The sequence below is a fragment of the Silurus meridionalis genome, chromosome 9 (assembly GCF_014805685.1).
Source record: "Silurus meridionalis isolate SWU-2019-XX chromosome 9, ASM1480568v1, whole genome shotgun sequence".
Classification (NCBI taxonomy): domain Eukaryota; kingdom Metazoa; phylum Chordata; class Actinopteri; order Siluriformes; family Siluridae; genus Silurus; species Silurus meridionalis.
In genome coordinates this window covers 3,126,678-3,139,853 of record NC_060892.1, presented here as the reverse complement: position 1 = coordinate 3,139,853, position 13,176 = coordinate 3,126,678, and the positions used below count along the sequence as shown (strand labels likewise).

Genomic DNA, 13,176 nt, shown 5'->3' with positions numbered 1-13,176 from the left:
AAAGGTTAGAAATGATAGGTGGTGCAGAGCAGAACGCCCCAACACCTGCCTATAGAGTGTCGACTCAAGCCCGAGATTCCATTCTTCAGACTCTCATTTGTTTAGTGACACTATATTCCATCAGCCAAATTTGTTTTTTTGTTTTTTTTAAACCACCAATATGTAGGTTTTTTTTTTATGTGAAAGTTATTCCGAAACATATACAAACAATACACCAAACAAAGTTCTGTAACGTAACCAGAAGAACAACCATCTAAATTACAACACTATTGTTTGGTTGGAGCAAAAATGCTTTACGGCATGTTGTTCACTGGACCCTTATCTTTCCTAATAAACCGGGATTTGCAGCAGTGGATGAGTTTGTGACTTGTTATTACAATAATAATGTGAGTAGTGCATTTTTTATGCATGTTGGTTTTGTGTTCTGCTTACACACATTCAGCAAATACATTCGTTATCCGGTTTCCATTGAAAAACACTGATCTGATCTGATACGCTGCTTCAGGCTCAGACCTTAGACCTAAAATGATGTATTGTTAGTCAGTCTTCCTTTCTTTTTCATCTCTCTCATGCTGATGTAGCAGGAGATAACACACATCACACAGCTGCATATTGATAACTGCTGTCCTATTATAGTCTTAAATAAGGACTAATAGTGTCAAAGTGCGGCTCACAGCCAGAAATCTAACAAAATGAATAAAATGGACAAGGGAACAAAGCCAAGGAACGCAGAGGCAAAAGATCTACTCCGCTCCCCCCACAACCTGATGAGAAATCCGAAGAGGTATTCATTAAGAGAAACACTTTGTCATGTTGGCTTTTTTTTAATACACATCACAGAGTAATAAGCAACTCCACCAAAAGTGTTCAGGACATTTAACCTGCCAGAGTATTGAAAGCAACACTCACTGATGGATCCTCAGGCTACTCATTAATACATCTGAAAACTCACTGCCACGTTCAGCTTTCTTCCTGCTCGTGATCAGCCGGTTCATGAATAACGTAACTTAAGGTCAACAGGATACTCGTTTGGGCTTTGCAGCGGCTTGAAAACAGTCTTTTGTGGTTTCTGAAAAATGTTTGCTAAATTAAAGGCAAAAAAAAAAAAGAAAAAGAAAGAAAGGTGAAAACGTTTGATGGACAAATGAATGACATTTTTGTCTCTAACTGAAGAACTTGTGTAAGATGGAGAACAGGAGAGATGATGTAAGCAGACTGCCTCACCCCCATAGTCGCACTGGAGGTGGACGCTTAATAGTTGGGGGTTGTTTTAGAGACTTATTCCAGATGAAAAGAGAACACCCCCTGTCTTTTTTTTATTTATTTTACAAGGCACAGCTTTTTGTTGTTATTATTTGTGTGTACAAATTCAAACGATGTCTTATCTGTACGATAAAAAAAGACAGTAATTTAAGTTGGTTTCGGCGTTATAAGAAAAAAAAAAAAAAAAAGCCACTTAACGCGCCGGTGCATTTGTCAACCCCAGAGGGTTTGTTGTGCACATCATGGCGGATTTTGGTACTGATTTGAGACTTGGCATGTAAGTAAAAAGCAACGTTTACCGATTAAATATTATTTTCTGTAAAATTTGTATTGAAATCTGAATTTTTTTAAAAAGGACAAAGACAGAAAACAGTGAAATTAGAAGAAAAACATTTGTACATTTCACCATATAGATTAAAACTAAAGTAATGAGTCTGTTTTGAAAATGTAAGAAGTAAAAATTACAGATGTGTAAAAATGTAATTAATGAAAGTAAAATGCTCTCAAAAAAATAAACAGTAAAATTAAATAGAAAAATCTACTTAATTACAGTAACAATATATATATATATATATATATATATATATATATATATATATATATATATATATATATATATATATATAAAAATTTACTTTATTACTTCCCACCTCTCCTTAAAAATTCCATCAGGACTGCAACAAGTTGGCATTTGCATCATGATGCACCATATTTTAAAATTTTTCAACATAAAAAAACTATTTTATATATATATATATATATATATATATATATATATAAATAGATATGTAGATTGATTTCTCCTCTCTTCCTGGAGACACAACAGGAAAAGAACATCTGGTTTTATTCCCTTTTTATTCTTATTGCACTATAAAAGGCGTGTGTGTGAAAAGGCCATGCGTTAGAAGTCAGACGCCACTTAAGTGAATTGATGATTTGCTGTCGGCCTGAAACAAAGAAATAAAGGGAACCATAATGAATTGCAGAGCATCATATTTTTCCCATTGAATCGCACTGCATCAGTAGCTGCTTCAAAGGTATCTTTCATGTATCGTATCGTATGTAGGAATAAATCGCATCGGCCTCAGTTACGGAGTTGCACCTCCCAAATATTTGATGCTGACGGATCAAACGGGAATTGACATGGAGGTAGACTTTATACAAAGGAAAAATAAAAGAACAAGTAACATTGTATTTTTGGGTTTCAGGAAACATATTGGCAAAGTAGAGCTGCAGACAAGTGAGTGAGAGAGATTTTGATGTTTCTGTAAAAATCCATTAGCGATCTGAAATGATTTTACTGCTTTTGGATAATTATTTCTGAGACTAAAACATCCAAGTACAAGACAGCAGAGTCTAATCACCGCTGAAATGCAGCAGCAGTTTGGCTGGATGAGTGACGAACAAACAGACACGCTTGAAGCGAGAGAAGAGCCAAGAAAGTGACTAAAGAATCTGAGACTGAGAAAGTGGCACAAGCCCAGACCGATTCTCAGCTGCCAGCCAGTGATGCCCTCTTGGGGGGAGTCAGACACACAGCATAGCAGAGCAGGGAAAGCGCAAGGTGCACACACACAGACACACTGATAAAAAGGTAAATAATAAGGGCAGTAGGGCAGATGGTAACAGCCAGATATTGGCTTTTCACCGTCATCATTGCAAAGCTCCCATGGGCTGATGGTGCCCTCAGGACTGGTAACACACTTGATTCAGTTTGAGGACCACAATGGCACTCATCTAGAACCACAGACATCATTCTTTAAGTACCACACAACTATATGGACAATGTATTGGGACACTTGGCTTTTCCAGCCAAATGTGGTTCTTCCCCAAATTGTCACGAAATTTCACTCCATTCAAAACCTGTTCCAGCATGACTGTGCCTCCGTGCACAAAACAAGCTACATGAAGATATGCTTTACATGAGTTGGAGTGGAAGATCTCCTGTTTATAGAGCTCAGGCTTTAACCCTATTGGGATGAACTGGAATGATGACTGCACCCCAGAAATCCTCACCTCACCTACACCTTACTTCCAGACGATTGGAGAACTAAATTCTGAAAAAAATCATTGGGGAAAAAAAATAAACAACTCTTATGGTCATGTCAGTGTGTGGTGTAATTTAATTTAAATGGTAAACTTCAATTATGGTAATACTATGGGAAGGGTAGCTCAGGGGTTAGGATGTTCTGATCAGAAGGTCGTGATTTCAAATCCCAGCACTAATAAGCTGCCACACCTGGGCCCTTGAGCAAAGCTCTTATATCTTATCTCTAGATAAGGGCATGTGGCAAATACTGGAAATGTAAATCCACAGCGACTTAGAAGATCAAGTGGTTTTGATTTTGGACTTCTGATCAGAAGGTTGCGAGTTCAAATCCCAAATCCCAGTTAAGGTATGATTTTGTATAAATGAGATAACCAAGTCGCTCTGGATAAGAGCATCTGCCAAATGCCTTAAATGTAAATACATAAATATATATCATGTGTAATGTATTATTTATTTGATTACTTTATAAACCTATGATTATTTACCAATCTGGAATGAATGATGGCTGTTTTTTCTGAAGCAGCAGCAGTAACCCTGTAACAAAAAGGTTACACTGCAGCTAACTGAGGACGAGAAAGGATTAGCAGTGTTTCAGACACTATGCTATTGATGCTACCGATTCAGCAGGTTTGTTTACTGTGTAGCATCAGACAGCCCTGCCAGCATCTCTCCAAGAGGTCTCGGTTATCTGCAAACGCAACACGCCACTCCTGCACACGCACATAAGAACATGAGGAGGTTCGGAAATACAACACTGATTTGGGGGGCTACGGGACACGGCTCTGGTCACCAACTCCATGCATGAATATTTCCTAGAACATGTTTGTCTCTAACAGAAGAACTTGTGTGAGATGGAGAACAGGAGAGATGTTGTTAGCAGACCGCTTCACCCTCATAGTCCAACATGGAGGTGTAATGGTTTGGGGTTGTTTTGGAGAGGAAGTTTGGAGACTTGATTCGGAAAGTGAAAGGAATGCCATTCCATACTTCACCGTTACACCATGCAGTTCTGTCTAGACTACGGCTCATTGGACCAGACTTCACCATACAACAAGACGATGAGCCGAAACGTGCTGAACATCTGAGCAAACAGTCATGATAACAAAGGGATATCTATTATGGAACGACCTGCCCAGTCACTGCACCTAAATCCTATTGAACTGCTCTGGGATGAACTGCATCACAAGAAAGAATTCTTCAACTATCTATATTTTGCAAGTTTTCCAAGAGGCACGGCAAAGTGTTTCATCTGGAGGTTTGCAGAAAAAAAAAAAAAAGAGGGTGAAAAGCTGTTGGAACGTCTGGAATTTTATAGATTTGTTTGGTCAAAGTAAACCTTCACATCGGTACATTTCCGGGGTCCGTTGCATAGAAACAAAACGAAGATGTGTGTGTCAATCGAACAACAAACAGAGGCGCTGTATCTTGATGCAACATATGAACATCTTGCCTCGGGATTTAGGAGTGAAAGGCTTCCTATTAACTTTGAATTAGCTAAATAAATCATATTTACTGAAGCTCATTACACTCTCCTGCTCTGCTGACTCTCGGATTTCTCCCACTCTTACGTTTTGTTCTGGAAATGCAAAATTACCGTGTTTAGCCACGAAATGATTTTTGGCCAAGGACAAAAACCAACTTTTAGCCTGAAAACATCGCTTTTGCCACTCGTCATCTCCATTAATAATAATAATAAATGTAAATCCAGTACCAGGATAAATGCTTCTTGCTGCACATTACAAACCCACCACACTGTTGCTCCTTGAGCTGACTGATGTCTGAAAATGAATGACCCACCTTCAAGATCCCTCACCCTTCATACACACCCACACACGCACAGACAATAGGCAGCCTTTGCAGAGTTTCTCCAAGCCACTGCTCTCGCATCAGCCCCGGGACAGATGGTGGCATTCAGTCATTCTAAAGTGCACATAAATTGCGAGTTGAAATGCCAGGCCAGCACCGTGGCATGAATATGCTGTTGCAGTCGAGCAGATGTTAAAGAGAGATTTAGTAGCATAAATTTTTTAAGAGACAATGAAAAACGTGGGAGCGAAAAAAAAACCCTCCCACAAAAAAAAAAAAAAACACATGCTTTTAAAAAAGTCCGATGACGGTCTTATCTTTACCGACGTGTGAAATCGGAGCGAAAATAACCAAAACTGCCGTCAGCAAAACCTTTCGCGATGGAGTCCAACTACAAGGCAGGCGCGAGTAATTCCATTGTTACGACTTTTACAAAAGTTTTTCCCGCATCTGACTCGCTCTATACGCGCACTAGATTAGGCTTATCTTAATCCAGGAGCTCGTGGGTGTTTTATATGGAGAGATTAAGCAAACTGCTGACACTTTTACACCCCCTGGAGGCTTCAACGGGGCTTCAACGGGGCTTTCAGCTCGCGCGGCAGCCGCAGTTTAGCTCAGCGCAAACTATTGACCGTCGTTGTCACGGTGTCTCTCGTTAAGCAGACCTGCGCCACAGACGGCTGCCTGATAAGCGCCTGAGCATCAGCACTAACGGGACTTTATCAGGCACAGGAATCCTGCCAGGCACCAGATGTTAAGGTACACAGCCGTGGCGTGTTCCTACAGCGCGAGCCGAGCTAAAAGCCCATACCTGGTCGCTATATTTGTGTACACGTCAGATAACTAGAGTTTTGGGAAAAGTTACATACGAATGTTCGAATTTAGTTACATTTGCATCAAAAAAGGATTTATTAAGCATTTAGATCCCTTTTTTTTATTATTTTTTTTATATCTGGTGCCTTACATTCATCTTGCACATATTCCACATTTTTTTAATTTTCATATACAGATCTTTATATACAGTACAGCGGAAAGTCCTCAGGCAGACGTGAAGACATGCTGAGAGCACGTTCGAAAAATATCCAATTTAATTGTTTATCGATAAACAAAAAAAAAATCCGTATCAGATCAATATTTGGTGTGAGCACATTCTTACTTTTGCATAAAGTCTGGGGGTTTGCAGGATCAGAGCCGCATGCCTGGTCCGTCCCTGTGCCCTGCCTCCTGGATTGGAGGCCACTCTGTGCAGCTGGGGACGGTTTCGCGGCAACGGGGCGGCAGCACGTAAAATTACGAAGCAACACAGGAACATTAAGGATGGATTGGGACTGTAGTTAATGCCAACACACGACTACAATGGCATTTAATGGCAAGTTGCGGTTATTTAAATCAGCAACACTGCAGACCTCAACAACGATGAACTGTATTAAAAAGACATTCGGTGTTGAGGATGGATTCCATTTGGAGTCTAGTAGCTTTTCAAAGTCTCTTCCTCGTGGCATTTTGGGGAGTTTTTCCTCGCCACTGTCTCGCTCGTTAGGGACAAGCGATCAATTGTAAGGAACTTATACATTATTTTATAACTGATTTATATGTGTAAAGCTGCGTGGAGACAATGTAATTACCCCAATATACCAAGTAGGTCATATATTTTCATATTCAGGATGAAACAGAAACAGCTGTGAACAGAAGAACCAAACTCACTACTAAGTTGAGGTTGTGGAAGAGTTTCATGTCGGACACCATGGACAGCGATAAGACGCGAGGTTCAAGACGTTTGTAACAAACAACCTGCTGAGGTCCTTCAAAAAGTGCCAAAGTGAAAGGGTGGTCACACCAAATAGGGGAGGCGGTTTCTTAATGGCTAAAGCCGGGCTTACACAGTGCGATTTTTAATAGTCCTCCCCGAGTGTTGCATGTCGTATGGATCATGCTCGTACAGGCTGTTGTAAAGTCAGTCAAAAACTGACACATACAAGAAAAAGACTCGTCCGACACGCCCAGACGCACGTTCTCTCGCTAATGCTAGCTAGCAAACAAAACCCGCCTGCGGCATTAAGATTTTGTTCACAATATCCCTCTCCATAACATGCTAAGTTTGTCTTCCTACTGTTTGTCTACCTGACTCGCTTCCATATTTTCCCTGAGGTGGTTTGAACTCGTCGCCCTAATGAGTTCATCGAAGGGTTTCAGGGTCGTCATCGTTCGAAGTCACACTGCAGGAAAGTCTGAAATATTCCGACACTGCCAGAATTTCATCGGAGGACATAACCGATTATAACCGGCCATTATTCAGCTGTCGGTGAACAATCCAGCAACAAAGATGGCCGATTTTAGCCGAGGATTGTGGGAATCTTCAAGGATTTTTCCAAATTTGTCTCGGATGACCAAATCACGGCCAAAACCGCAGTGTGAACCCAGCCCGAGGCATTGGACTTTGGATTGGAAGGTTCGATTTGGAAGCGACACCAAATTCAGCTTTCCTCTGGGATAGTTATTTGGCGTCAGTTTGGTGTGCACCCCTACATTAAGGGTAAGACCCCCTTTTACCTTCCTCATGATCCCTCAACAAGGCTATCCGGGGTGGGAAGCTCCTCGACCCTGGAGCCTACAAATTTGTAAAAATTCCCTCAGACTCCACTCAGAGTAGCGAAACGTTACGATCTAACCAGAGTCCAATTGACGTAACTTAACTTCCAGACAGTGGTAGGTATTATGGAGAACAGGTCGACTTGTGAACGTATGCTATCGGTCTTCTGAACAACGTATACAGAAAAACCTGGACGTGTGACGTCGAATTAAAGCGCAATAGCATCGGGCGATTTCTGGAAAGAAGGAGAATATCCAGAAAGCAGAACTCACCTGTTAGGACAATTCCAACCCTTTTTCAATTAAATACTTGCAAAAGGTTCACCAACCTCTGTCCTCCTCGCCGTCGTCCTCTTCCTGCACAAGGCTGGGGGGTCTGTATGGTGGAGGGAGGCGCATGGGTGGCGGCGCAATCCGCTGTTCCGGTTTCTACCTCGCACACAGGCGTAAACACAAACACAAACCATCAGGATGGTGTGGAAGCATTTGTCTCGAAAAAAAAAAGATCGGATCTCGATTATACCGCAGCAATGCGGGATGTTCGCACACTGTGTAATTTATCTTGGAGAACTTTTTTGGAAATAAAAGAACCAAACAAAAAAACAACAAAACTACAGAATAATAAACCAATCGGCACCACGTCTACCTGGACAAAAGTTTTACAGACACCTGATCGTAAAAATTCCCATTCCACGGTTAGTTTTTCCTCCAGACATTCCTCTGTCTGCATATATAATCACCACTCATTTACATTTATGGCATAAAAAAAAAATACCCCCTTGATGTTAAGAAGCTGCGGTCAGAGCGCAGGGTCAACCATGATACAGCACCCTTGGAGCACAGAGGGTTAAGGGCCTTGCTCAAGGGCCCGAGTACTGCATGTACTGTAATTAACAAACTGCTTTGCATTTTATTTTTAACATTATATTGTAATTGTTTAATTTTATTATAAATGTTCAAAATGATTGCAATTTGTAGACACAGTCTTAGATTTGTGACGCTCAGCCCATCTTTACTTCCGAGAGACTCTCTAAAATACACTATTTATACCTGTTCATCTCAGTGACCTGCTGACTAGTTGCGAAATGTTTCTCCGAATATTCCAATTTAATCACTTTTCCACAAATTGAAATATTTGATATGCTTCCCGTTATATTATAAACAAAATATGGATTTATGAGATTTGCAAATCGCTGCATTCTGTTTTTATTTACACTTTACACCACGTCCCTAATTGTCTTTAGAACTGGGGTTGTACATCATGAACGCTCAAATGAGACTCAAATCAAAAGCCAGGGTGTGTATAGAAACCGAAAAAGGTTTGTTCTGTCATGCCGGGGATACAAACGCAACAAAAAGTGGACAGCTTGCGTTTTGTTTTACCTCTGCTCTGAAACTGGCAATAAACCGCAGCTTTAACGTGTAAACGCTGCAGGATCGCGCGTCAACATTCATTCATTTAGAATTAAACATTCACACACTATAACTTTAAAAAGTGCTTGTGTCGTCGATATCAAGTGTAAACACGCTGGGCTTTGACCGACGCGTTTGCACGAATCAGCCATTTACGCTGCTCGCTAATGACCCGCGGATGAAGATACGCAGCAGCGGGAGTAGCGTCCTCGGGAAAGACGAGTACCTGCTCCGAGACTCACTCACGCCTGATAAGTACCTAACCAACGATGCAGAAGCGAAAGTGCTCCAGGGTTACAGCGAATCCTGACGCTTTTTTAATCGAGGCCCAAATGCACATCCTTAAACAGACCGCCCACAAGCTTGCTTTAAGTATGCCTGCTTTCGTCTGAACTGCAGTTTTTCCAGATTTATTTGTATTTATATAGAGCGCTTTTTAACAATGGGCATCATCTCGAAGCAGCTTTACTCGGATAAAAAGGGGTTTGAAGTTGGAATATATGCGTTTTAGTGTCAACAAGTTTCTCCCTAATATGCGAAGCAAGTGGCAACTGTGGTGAGGAAGAAACTTCGAGAGGAACCAGACTCAAAAAGGAACACAGCCTCATCTGGGTGACGCCGAATGTCCATTCATTACAGTTCCATTTATGGAACTTTTAATTAATATATTAATTTAAAAACATAAGGAATCTGATGATCGGGTGTCCACAAACCTTTGCATCTCATCCATACAACTGAGGAGCTATGTGGTAACAGGCCTTGCTCAGGGGCCCAGGAGGAGCATCTGGTGTGGCTGGGATTTGACCTTCAAAGTCCAATGCCTCTAAAGCAACCACCTCCACATATTCCAGTTCCATCACTGGAGATATGTCCCACTGTAGCAGACTGTTGATATTAATTCCAGTCCTAAGTTGCTCAGGAGCTTTGAGATCTTTGGGATGATTATATAGACCATCCTCAGCTGCACTAAAACTGAAGAGATCTCCACCTGAAGAGAAGAACGAGAACACTGGCTGCTGATACGTCAGGAGCATACGTTCTCCTGAGATTCCCCTGTTTAGGTGTATTAATATCTCTCTTCGCTCCAGAAGACAGAGTTTTTTTTTTTTGGAATGTTAATGAAAGTGCTGGAATGTAAATTAAATTTCTCAGTAATTAATTAAGAGACGCTGATCAGGTTGAATAATCGCTCGTACCCTCAGGAGCCACACGGCAGACTAACGCCGAAGGAGCAATTAGGGCACTTATGGCTATTTCAGTTCAATTACAAACAAAAGCTGTTGAAATCAAGAATTTGGCCGTTCCTCTTCCAGTGAGGAAGAGACACTCTCAGAGGAGATGACACGACTTCTTCAAACAGGTTCTTGTCTTTTTTGTTGTTTTTTTTTATTCTGCCTTGAATTTTAATGAACTATAGGCTGGTAATTATATATGGTACACTGAGGAGAAAGAGATAGAAAAACACACAACATACGAACGGTTTTGCCAACGATGGATGGTGCAAATCTCAAAATCTTGCACTCAATTCCATTGTTCAGTGTCTCGACATGGGACATTTTCAGAGGTCCTGAAGGGTACACGGGTTATGATGCGCGAAATGCGATAAAACGGGGAGGAGAAATTCGCAGCTCGTTCCCTCGGGGACTTCACTTCTCAATAACATTTTCCCCGTACCGGCAGGTCCGATTTTAATCTGAACATTTAGAATTCAGATGGTGCGCTATGTTGAAGGATGTAAAACATAAAACCTGACAATAGAATTGTGTTTAATAAAGATCGGACAGCAGGACGTTACAAAGACCATATTCTTTATGGACAAACGGGAGGTTGGAGTTTAGCGGTTGAAGCATTGAAGGTCATGAGTTCATGGGGCCTTTCTGAAGGGTCTGCCAGTGGCAGCTTGCTGTTGATAGAATTTAAACTTATAAACATCTGATCAAGTCCAACATCTTAATCAATGAACTGCCACCACTTCATCATTTTCTGGGGAAATGTTCCACTAGATTTTGTGAAGATTTTGTGGAGCTCTGTTCATCCACAAGGGTGATAGTAAAGTCAGGTACTGATGTAGGTGAGGTGAGGAGACCTGGGGTCAGCGTTCGCATTCAGAGCGGGAGATCTTCCACTCTAACCCGGATAAAGAATTTCTACATTGAACTCTCAGGGATCTATCTTGGTTTAAAAAAAAAAAAAAAAAAAATGTAGGTCTCTTCGTTCCAAGTGAAATTTAATGCTGCGCATCCAGAGACACCCTATACCACTGGATGGAAGTGTCAGGTGTCCCAATACCTTTGTCCACAGAACACATGATTCCTGAAGTCTATGCAGTGATTTTAAATAGTATCTCTCAGGGGTTGGCGATTTTAAGCTCATATTTATTGCCACATCCCAATATGATAATAAACCCTGTCTTCTCTCACTAAACGTGTCTTAACAGATATCCGATTAATGAAGGAATATAAAAGGGATAAGGGCGAAAAAATAAGATGCTCACCAGTTCACCATTCCTCTTGGCCTTGTGCTGTCCGATACTCGAGGCTGTGACTGAAACAGGCTACACACACACACACACACACACACACACACACACACACACACACAGCAAAAATTCAGGCATTATTGTTAAAAAAATGGAATAAATAAATTAATAAATAAAATCAAAAGAAAGGGTGGGGGTGCACAAGCTTAATAGCTCCCAATGCTTGAATCACAATGCTCTTTCTAATGAGGAGGTTTTTTTTTTTTAAATATATTTTTCTATAGGACTTGTGTCTCTGGGTTTGCACTGCAGGCACAATTTAGTTCATAAATATGTAAGGCTGCAAGGCAAAACAAGATGTACAGTAGCAGCAGCCATCCTGAAAACTGAAAGCAACTGAATTCTTTGCCACACAAGCATCACGCTTAATGTGTGGCCCGGGTTTTCAAGCAGAGATGCATATTAAAAGTGATTTAAAGCAGGGGATAATCCAGGGCAAGGTGAGTATTATACAATTTTACTGCATGAAGTGGAGGTGAAGAACAACCCGACACGAAAACAGAGAGAATTATAATAGTGTATCGCGTCTAGAGGTTCGACTGATTAATAGGTTTAATTAATAATAGGATTAATTGCCACCGATCTGCGAAAATCAATACCGATAGGTATTCCATTTTGCGTTATACAGTACGAGAGCGGCCTCTAGAGGCGAATCACTGACACTACATGGCGACGTTCTTAAGGAAGGACAGAGATGGATCAGAAGTGAGTTTAAGGCAAAGAGGAAGGTCAAGGAGGAGGTTTATGGATGTGGTGAGGGAAGACATGCAGGTAGTTGGTTTGAAAGAGGTTGATGCAGAGGACAGGATGGAAACGGAAAAGAAAAAGAAACGCCCTGCAAGTAAAAAATTTTTTAGGAATAATTTTAAGAATCACCCGCGGAGTAGAGGAAAGGCTCTGCACGATGAACTCCACAGGGCTCTGAGAATTTTTAATGGCCTGCACTGCCTCCTCATGGCTGGCGTTTTGCAGGTCCACACCAGCCACCTGAAAAAACAGGATACAGCACACGGTGTGTGTCTGAGCGATCAGGTATAATATTGTGGAAGCAGGACAGCTGGTGGAGAGACTGTTTTTATATCTATACATGTGTGTGTGAGCAGGCGTTATTAACCTGTAAGATCTTGTCTCCAGTTTTGAGTGCACGTGTGCGTCCTGCAGGGCTGTCTGGAAGCACCTGTTTAATGAAGATGCCTTTCAGCTCTTCTCCGTTCTTCAGGCGCTTTATCACTGATCTTCCGCCGACAATGCTGATGCCCAGAGACTCACCAGGATCCAACCACACCTCCACTCTATATAAATAAAAATAAATAAATAAATAAATAATAATAAAAAAAAAAAATCACACTCATACATACACCATCTTATATAATATCTTGTGACCTCAGTGGAAGGCCATAAGGGCCAGCAAGGCCTTCTCTTCTGACCTAAACACGATCGGAATCACAATTTTTGTCCATGAATGTGTCTCGAATTACTCCAAATAGTCTATAAAATAAAAGTCTATATTTCCTTA

General features: G+C 41.1%; 1 protein-coding gene across 5 annotated transcripts in view; it reads right to left on the bottom strand.

Moving 5' to 3' along the window:
• Positions 1 to 13,176, bottom strand: part of patj (PATJ crumbs cell polarity complex component) — a 134,264-nt gene that overhangs the window by 64,749 nt on the left and 56,339 nt on the right. For 4 of the 5 annotated variants that reach the window (XM_046857943.1, XM_046857942.1, XM_046857944.1 and 1 more), the window contains exons 26-29: positions 12,775 to 12,952; positions 12,537 to 12,647; positions 11,616 to 11,675; positions 8,038 to 8,137 (exon numbers count right to left, since the gene is read on the bottom strand). In XM_046857943.1, coding sequence (XP_046713899.1) covers positions 8,038 to 8,137; positions 11,616 to 11,675; positions 12,537 to 12,647; positions 12,775 to 12,952 — 449 coding nt within the window. The remainder of the gene's footprint in view (positions 1 to 8,037; positions 8,138 to 11,615; positions 11,676 to 12,536; positions 12,648 to 12,774; positions 12,953 to 13,176) is intronic. The other variant, XM_046857946.1, reaches the window with a different exon arrangement.